This window comes from Pseudomyrmex gracilis, unplaced genomic scaffold (assembly GCF_002006095.1).
Source record: "Pseudomyrmex gracilis isolate BER0280 unplaced genomic scaffold, ASM200609v1 scaffold_1912, whole genome shotgun sequence".
In the NCBI taxonomy this organism is placed as follows: Eukaryota; Metazoa; Arthropoda; class Insecta; order Hymenoptera; family Formicidae; genus Pseudomyrmex; species Pseudomyrmex gracilis.
Genome location: NW_018022496.1, coordinates 714 through 9,747, shown reverse-complemented (window position 1 = coordinate 9,747; position 9,034 = coordinate 714). Strand labels below are relative to the sequence as shown.

Genomic DNA, 9,034 nt, shown 5'->3' with positions numbered 1-9,034 from the left:
GGCTATTTTCAAGGTCAAGGACACCTTCAGGATTTTTTTTACTATTATTTTCATACTCAGCATATCAAAAAACATAGGTATATCAAGTAAAACGCTAAAATAAAACAAAAAAAAAATTTTATATTGGCTTTTCCGTTAGGGACGGGGATGGTCAAAATATCGACCACCTACCAGGTTGGGAACTTGTACCGACTAATCCGATAAAATTATACATACATTTCGGGTAAATTAAAAGGTCGATTTGAACCAAAATTTTCCCGTCCTCTAAAGGTTAAGGGCCTAAAGGAAGCCGCAGTAAACCTGGATGAAGCTGTCAGGGTCCTTGCCGGTCGCACAAATACTGAGATAGAGATCCGGCGACTGGAGGGACTCAATACGCGATTACACGAAGAGGTTTCTGAGGTGCGTGCGACGATGTCTTCCTTGCGCGCTGATCGGGACTCTGTCCAGCGAAGGTTGGACAGCGTACTGCGGGAGAACGCCACCCTGAAAGGTGACGTCGAGGCTCTGCACGAGGAGCTATGCGACATGAGGCGGGAGCTCATGTCGTTAAAGATGGCGCGCCTTAAAGCTCCCAGCGATGCGGCAGGGCCGTCATCACCCCCTCCACGTGCGGATTCCCCTCCGCTTCCGCAGAGGGAACCGCGGCAGAGGCGACGCAAGCCCTCTCCGGCACCTCCCCGGAACCCCAACCTGAAGTCTGACCGGGGAATGGAGATCTCTCCCCCCCGTGAGAGGGAAAGGGAGGGGAACAGCGCGGCAAGCCCCCCGTCAAGTCCACGCACTCGGCGAGGGAACGGGGAAGGTCCTGTAGTGCAGCCCTTGGGATTAAAGGACTTTGAGTCTCTCCTAAAGGCTCACCGCAGGGAGACGGACAGGCAACTGACCGAACGCCTGGCCATATTTTATGACCAAGTGGTAAATCGCCTGTCCGTCCGCCCTCGGCTTGGGGGAGATCCCCCCAAAAAGAAGGCTGAGGAAGGTGCCTCGGCAGAGGCAGGAAGCAGCGGCCCAGCTGCGCTGAGCGCAGCGCAAGCGCCGGCCTCCGTACCCTTTGCTAAAGCAGGAGACAGCGCCTCCAGCAAGAAGGCCAAAAAGAAGGGAAAGAAGGCGAGGGGCGGGAGGAAGGACGGCGGCGGCGGACAACGGCCCGGGGCCGGGGTGGTGGCCAAGGCCACCCCACAGACAGAAAGGGCCGTCACCCCAAACTCCTGCCTTAACACCGCCTAGCGGCAAAGGTGGGAGCAAGGGGCCGGCCAGGGCAAAGGCGGGGACGGCAACATCCGCTTCTCCTAAGCCCAAGTTGGGTCGCCCACCCCGCTACTCGGCGGTGGTATTCTCGGCCCCTGAGGGGGCCAGAAGCAGCTTCGTCGGGGAGGTCCTGGCATACGCCAGGTCAAAGGTGGCCTTGGAGCCACTGGGTATCCGGGGCCTCCGCGCTAGGAGGACTCTCACCGGGGCTCTCATTCTGGAGATCCCCGGTGAAGGTAGTGACACTAAGGCGGAGGCGCTGTACAACGCCATGCTTCCCTTGGTGTCGGAGAAGAGGGAACGGCTCGCGAGACCGGTTAAGACCACCGAACTGCGTGTTCGTGGTCTCGACGAGTCGGTCTCCCCAGACGAGGTCCAGAAGGCGGTGGCATCTGTCGGGGGCTGCGCGTCGGCCGCGGTCAAAGTCGGTCGACTGCGTGCCTCCCCTGGTGGCATGTACACCGCATGGGTTCAGTGCCCCTTGGCTGCGGCTCAAAAAGTCGTGGCGGCGGGGGCACTGAGGGTAGGGTGGATTAGGGCACCTGTGGAGGCCCTAGAGCAGCGGCCTTTACAGTGCCATAAGTGCCTTCGGCGCGGACACGTACTGTCAGCGTGCCCGTATACAGCGCCGGAGGAGGATAGGCGCGGCCGCTGCTTCAACTGCGGCGACCACGGACACAGGGTGTCGACATGCACGTCGGCACCCAAGTGTCCTTTGTGCGCGGACCTTGGGCGCCCCGCAAACCACCGCCTGGGGGGCAGAGCGTGTGCCCCAGCCCGCAGTAAAAGCAAAGGGAAGCGGGCACCCAGGGCCACAAACCTCCCGAGTGGCACACGGGTCACTCTGGAGGGAGGGACCCCCCCCCGCTGGCACTCCAGCGACTCAGGGGGAAACTACGCCTGCTGTCGAGCCAAGTCCAGCAGCAGGCAGCAGAGAGGGGATTGCACCCCCCTTCCCTCCTGCGAGTAGGGCCCTGGAGGAGGATAGCATGGACACCACGTAATGTCTCTGCTCCTCCAGGGTAACCTTAATCACGCCCGCGAGGCTCAGGATCTGATGATTCAAAGCCTCGCGGAGCTAGGGGGAACTCTTGCTGTGGTGGCCGAGCCTTACTCCATCCCTAACCATCCTTCGTGGCTGGGATCGGAGGACGGCTCGGTCGCCTTTTATTTCAGGTGGGGGCCCCGACCAGAGGCCACCATCTTCTCCCCTTTCGAGAGGGGAGAGGGTTATGCGGTAGTAGAGTGGAGGGAGCTGGCAGTCGTGGGATGCTACTTTTCACTCACGAGGCCCTTCCATGAGTTCGAGGTGTTTCTGGACGGGCTGGAGCGGATTATCCGCCGGTACCAGACCCGCCCGCTGCTGGTCCTGGGGGACTTCAATGCCTGGTCTGAGACCTGGGGCTCCTCCAGGACTGGGCCGCGAGGAAGGGCTCTCGAGGGTTGCGCGGCGGCTTGCGGCCTTGTAGTTGTCAACGAGGGCACGCAACACACGTGCGTGAGGCGTGACGGGGGCTCTATAGTCGACCTGACTTTTGCCTCCCTGTCCGCCGTTGCACGTGTGTCCGGGTGGCGAGTCAGGGATGACATGGAGACTCTCTCCGATCATCGTTACATAACGATGAGAGTCTCTGTGCTCCCTGATGTTCCTCGGGGTCGCCGCGAGGTGAGAAGCGCTCCTCTCTCCCAAGGGTGGGTCCTACGACAACTGGACCCGAGTATCCTGTCCGCCGCTGTTCAGGTCGCGGCTTGGCCACGGTCGTCGGCCAAGCCGCGTGACCTCCGGGCGGAGCTAAGGTGGTTCCGCGAGACTGTCACAATGATTTGTGACGCGGCTATGCCGCGGTCTCGCGGACCACCGAACCGGAGGTCGGTGTATTGGTGGTCGGAGGAAATTGCCGCCCTTAGGGCCGCATCTGTCCGCACTCGCCACCGATACACCCATGCCCGTCGCCGTCCTCCGGGCGACGACGAGGCAACCCGAGCAGCGGGGGCGGCTTATGAGGACTATCGCGTAGCACGCAAGGCCCTCAGAACCGCCATTAGGAAGGCGAAGTCCAACGCGTGGGATGAACTCCTCCAGACGATTGGCGGGGATCCATGGGGCCGTCCTTACCGCTTGGTAATGGACAAGTTACGCCCCTGGACCTCGCCGGTCACAGAGTGTCTGGACCCCCAGCTCTTGAAGAGGGTCGTGTCAACCCTCTTCCCTGAGGGGAGGGGTGCTTGGCCCTCCCAGGAGCCGGAGTTGGATCACCCAGCTGGGTGGTCCGACAACCTGGGGGTCACAGAGGAGGAGTTCCGCTGGGCCGTCCGTCGGATGACGCGCAAGAACACCGCGCCAGGTCCCGACGGCGTGCCCGGTAAAGTATTGGGCGTCGCCTTCGGACAGGATAGTCCCTTGGGAGAGCGCCTCAGGCACATCTTCACCCAGTGTCTGAGGACGGGCTGATTCCCCCCGGAATGGAAGAGGGCCAACCTGGTCTTGCTCCGGAAAGGTGGGAGGCTCGCGGACTCGCCGTCCGCGTACCGGCCGATATGTCTGCTCGACGAGGCGGGGAAGCTCCTTGAGCGCATTGTTGCTCAACGCCTTGTCGGGCACCTGTCGCGAGAGGGTCCTGACCTGGCCGATTGCCAGTACGGTTTCCGTGGGGGACGGTCCACGGTGGACGCCGTGCTCCACCTAAAGTCCCTCACGGAGGCATCGGTCAGGCAGGGGAAGGGAGTGATAGCTGTGTCGTTGGATATTTCCAATGCTTTCAACTCCCTCCCCTGGGACAGTATAGGGCGGGCCTTAGAACGTCACCGGGTCCCGCTCTATCTGAGTAGGCTCCTCGGAGACTACTTTCGCGGCAGGAGCATACGGTATAAAGGCCGGTACGGATCACTGCTTCAGAGGGAGATGTACCGCGGGGTCCCACAAGGGTCAGTGCTTGGCCCGTTGTTGTGGAACCTCGGGTACGACGCGGTAATCTGGGCTGCACTCCTCAGAGGCCTATCAGTCATCTGCTATGCAGATGACACCTTGATAGTCGCCTCTGGGGAGGACTGGAGTGAGACCAGGTGTTTGGCCGAGACAGGTACGACCTGCGTTGTCGATCGCATCGAAAGGCTGGGGCTCAAGGTTGCCGTCCACAAGACAAGGTGCATTCCGATATTTACTGCCAGTACTGGCAGCGTCACAAGCACCGTTCCAAAATACATAGCAGTAAGCTGTCGAAGCACGTTTGCGAGCATATGACGTCACGGATTTTGTCGTCACTTCCTGCTTTCATCACTGCGGTTGGAGAGGTAAGGCAGTCGCAGTAGAAAGATGGCGGCGTCCATTCTTACGTGTTCACTAATTGATTTTTGGTTATGTTTGTACACTTCAAAAGATACTATAAAATCGTTCCGTTATACGATGGAAGAAACAGTACAAGTAATTGCGGAACATAGAAACAGCATTGTTTTATGACGTCACATTGTCAGTACTGGCAGTGAATATCGGAATGCACCCACAGAAGCAATGTGGTTCTGGGACCGTCACTGTGGACGGCCCCGCGACCTCAGTCGCTCCGTAGGAGAGGCACGGATTGAGGTAGGTAGGTCCATTAAGTATCTTGGACTCTACCTCGATCCGAGGTGGCGCTTCGACGTGCACTTTGCACGTTTGGCCCCTAGGGTTCAAAAAGTAGCGAATGCACTCTCGCGTATTCAGCCGAACCTCGGGGGCCCGAGGTATAAGGTCCGTCGTTTATACGCTAACGTCGTCCACTCGGTGGCCCTCTACGGGGCACCGCTGTGGGCGGGAGCCGCTGCGAGAGCGGGGGCGCGGAGCCCGTTTAGTCAGCTCCGCGCCTCACAGAGGGTAGCAGCCCTCCGTGTGATCAGCGGCTTCCGGACGGTGGCGTATGAAACGGCGGGCGTACTGGCGGGAATGCCTCCCCTAGCCCTCCTGGCTGACGTGTACTCGGCGAGGTATTCTCGCCGAGTCGAGCTTCAGCAAGAGAGTCTCGCAGGGGACGATCTGCGAGAGGCCCTCGCCGGGTCGGAGCGCCAGGCCCGACGACAACTGCTCCTGAAGTGGGAGCAGCTCTTGGCTGACCCTGGAGCGGACAGCCAGGAGGTCGTCCGGGTCGTCCGGCCCCACTTGGAGACGTGGCTGGACAACGAGGTCGGACGCCTCTCCTACCGCGTGACGCAAATGCTCACCGGGCACGGGTGCTTCGGTGAGTACCTGTGTCGCATAGGAAGTGAATCGACAACGCAGTGTCACGAGTGTGGGGCGGCCAGTGACTCGGCGGATCACACCGTGGAAGAGTGTCCACGGTGGGCTCCGGAGCGCCGAGAGCTGGTCGCCAAAATAGAAGACGACCTCTCCCTGGAGGGCCTGTTACGGGCGTTGGCCTCCAGGGAGAGAGACGAGTGGGAAGCGGTTGTCTCCTTCTGCTCCGCGGTGATGGAGCAGAAGGAGGCAGCCGAACGAGAGAGGGAGAGGCTACCTCTCCCTCTGGGGAGACCCCGAAGACGTGCGCGAGCGGGTGGCGGGGCCCCCGCTTCCCGCGTACGTCCTAGGGGTCGTGGCATGCCCCCCACTTGACAATGAGTCTTCCCTTTCTCTCTATGAGGAAAATAGGGGAGACTCAATTGTACATTGCGGGACGGTGGGCGTTGAAAGGAGCCGGGCTTCTCGTTAGCCCACCGATCCCGGGGCAGCGTCTAAGACGCGTGAACGAGCGGGCGGCGGCTGATATTCCCGTGGTGGTACCGTCCACCACGGTTATGTGGTTTTTTATTTGTTTATTTAGCAGCCGCCGCCGGGCCGTGACGAGTTGAGGTGGGGGCCTTGGCTCGTCCTGCACACGGCCCAAGAGACGGGGTGTCATCACGGTGTGTGTCTCGTGGTGACATCAAGTTAAAGGTTGGAGCGATCAACGCTTGAGGAGGAGACATGAAAGAGAACCTGTTCTCAATCATTCTCCTTCTCACAGAAGTTAACAGCTCCAGGAGGGGACCCGCGCGCATCCTTACAATGGAATCCCGGGTCCCCTCCTACTAAGAGCGAAGAAGACACACCGTGGGAGTTTTAGCGGGTACACCTCCTCCATTTGCGGGTGGAGAAAGGGATTCCCGCATAACCCTGGCCCTCCCCCAGGGTCAGGGTATGCGTAATGCATTTTTCCCCGTTAAAAAAAAAAAAAAAAAAAAAAAAAAAGTTGCGAGGGAACAGCCCTCGGGTCGGGGGGGAGGGTCGGGGGGACAGCCCCGGCCTTCCAAGGGCAGAGCTGACTGCCACCGAGCGCGTCCCCAAATTGCGGATAGGGGAACGGCCTCAAGTACTGAGGTTAACTGCGAATAACCCTTTCGGGGAAAATAAGCAGTCGTGGACAAACAGCGGTGGATACTGAGAGTGGGGTGGTCGCTCCTGTGGAAAGGGAGCGGCTTATAAAGTGCTCCATTAAACTTGATGAAGTATCCACGTCAAAGGCGAGTGAGTGCCGCCTTAAAAGCGCTCCAACCCTCGGGCAGATCGGGCTCGTTAGGTTTTGTTTACCAACCGATCTAGGTGAAGGAAAACACCGATGTAAAACCAAATGAGTAGAAACCTAATATGATGGACAGCAAGACGAAGAAGGACTTATCGCCCCAGAGTGATCGGACACTCAGGGGCCGGCACGGTGGGAGTACTGTTCCTGCTCCCGCCGCGTCGTCATCTAGCAAAGGGCAGAAAGAGGGGTTGACGGCGGGCCTCTCTGGACATTCTGCTACCGCCGCTACAGAGAAGCCACGCGATAAGAGGAAGGCCGACAAAAGTCTTGAGTCGGCTCTTCAAGAGGGTACGAGGGCGGCCGATTGCTCTATCGCTACGATGGGCATCGGCGCCCTCTTTGATCATGTGGCTGATTCCCTGGATGAACTTTGGGAGCGACTTTGTCGTCGCTCCAAAATGTCCAGAGAGGAGAAAGCTGGCAGGCCGAGGGAGCTTCGGGAAAAGATCATATCAAGTCTCCTGGAGCTCCAAACCCGATTCACCCCTCTCCGTGAGTCTGTTGACAACATCGAGAGGGGTGGCGCCAACATGGCCGATGTAGTAGAAAAAGTTGCTCGGGGGCAGGTGGCCTCTGAGCGACAAATTACGGAAGCCATCCTCCAGGTCAGTGAGGATGTTGATGAGGTTAGTATCTCTACCCTTGCTGACCTGAAGGAAATTAAGAAGGGTGTTGTGGAGGCGCGTGCGGCGATCAAGGAAATTCATAATGAAGCCTCCCGGTCGCTTCACGCGCTTCACGAAAGCATGGAGACGTCGGTGCGTGCTTTTGTCGACGTTTCCATGCCGAGGCCGGAAGGAGCTACGTGCTCCACTCCAGTCAGAGGGGGAAATCGGATTCTCCCCTCTTGGCTGAAAGAAATCGAGAAGGTGGTGCGATCCACTGTCTCTGGGGAGCTTCAAAAACTTTTGGAGCGGTGTCTCCCGAGGCAGCCCCCCCCTGTTAGTGGGTCTCCGATTCCCCCGCCTGTTTCGATTAGGGCACAGGCGGAGGAAAAGGTGAAGAGAAAGAAGAAGAGGAAAAAGAAGAAGAAGGCGATTAACGCCACCAAGGCGCCTGCGATGGGCGGGGGGACGGCCGCTGGGGCCGTTTGAGGGGAGTCTTCCCCTCCGTTGCCCTCGCCCTCGTCAAAACAGAGGCCGCTTCGCGGGGTTCTCCCGCGTACCGAGGTGGTCACCTTGCGTCTCGAGGGTGAGGGCATGTCGTATGCCCAAGTCCTTCGGGACGCGAGGGGCAAGGTGGACTCTAGGTTGGCGGGCGTCTCCAGGGTCCGACGGACCTTGGAGGGGTATCTCTTACTGGAAGTGGAAGGGAAGGACTGCAAATCCAAGGCGGACCTCCTCGCCTCCAGGCTGAGAGAGGTTCTCCCCGAAGGAGTTAGAGTGGCTCGTCCATCCCGGAACGTGGAGATTCTAGTTTCGGGATTGGACGAGTTCACCACAGAGGACGATCTCCGCCAGGAGTTTGAGGCAGAGTTCGGTGGCGGGAGCGGCGTTAGGGTTGTATCCCTGCGTTGCTCCCAGCCATCGGGTGGAGTTGCCTTGGTTCGCTGCTCATCTGAGGCGGCGGCCAAGGCGATTAAAGTAGGCAAATTGCCGGTTGGCTGGGTGGTGGCGAGGGTGCGTGCACTCCGCCCCCGCCCCCTGCAGTGCTACAGGTGTTTTCAGCCTGGGCACTGCAGGGCTTTGTGCTCCAGTCAAGTCGACCGCAGTGATTTCTGTTATCGCTGTGGCCGGCCGGGGCACGGAGCGGCCAACTGTACAGAGGATGAGAGGTGTCCTCTCTGTGAGGAGTTGGGTCGGGAGTCTTCCCACCGAATGGGTGGGGCCCGGTGCTCAGCCATCGGCCGGGGGACTCCCGTGCCCATTATTAATCCTTTTTGACGAGGGTAGGAAGGACGCGGATCTCCCCGGCTCCGATATAGGATCCGGGGAGCCGCTCCTCCGTATGTCTGGTGCGCAAGCACCAGATATAGTAGGTGGTGTTTGGTTCTCCTTTAAGAGACCAGGCAATATTAAAAGAAAGCCCGGTCCCCGTTGTTTTGAGCACTAGTTGGCCTCAACTCAGCGGTGGTTGGGCGCATTGTGGGGGGAGGACCTCCCTCTTGTCTCGCGTTTTGAGACAATTGGGAGGTCAATACTACTATTATGGGGTCAAGTCCGTTTCGGCGTTTGACTTGAGGCCGAGAGGGGTTTCCCCCTCATTGCACTTGGCCCACAGACGGCGGGGGAGGGTCTGTGTCCCCCCTTCCC

The 9,034-nt window shown here is 59.3% G+C and overlaps 2 protein-coding genes across 2 annotated transcripts; both read left to right on the top strand.

Moving 5' to 3' along the window:
- Positions 1-414: 414 nt before the first annotated feature.
- On the top strand, positions 415-1,230 carry LOC109862523 (translation initiation factor IF-2-like). The gene has a single exon (XM_020442597.1). The coding sequence runs from the start codon at positions 415-417 to the stop codon at positions 1,228-1,230; it is 816 nt and encodes a 271-aa protein (XP_020298186.1).
- A 6,751-nt stretch (positions 1,231-7,981) lies between these two features.
- On the top strand, positions 7,982-8,401 carry LOC109862522 (the record flags this gene model as incomplete). The annotated part of the gene is made up of 1 exon (XM_020442596.1): positions 7,982-8,401. A coding segment is annotated over exon 1 (420 nt), but the record flags the coding sequence as incomplete, so codon positions are not given.
- Between the last annotated feature and the right edge of the window lie 633 nt (positions 8,402-9,034).

Coding starts and splice junctions, on each gene's coding strand:
- LOC109862523 (XM_020442597.1), top strand. CDS start 415: ATGTCTTCCTTGCGCGCTGATCGGGACTCTGTCCAGCGAAGGTTGGAC.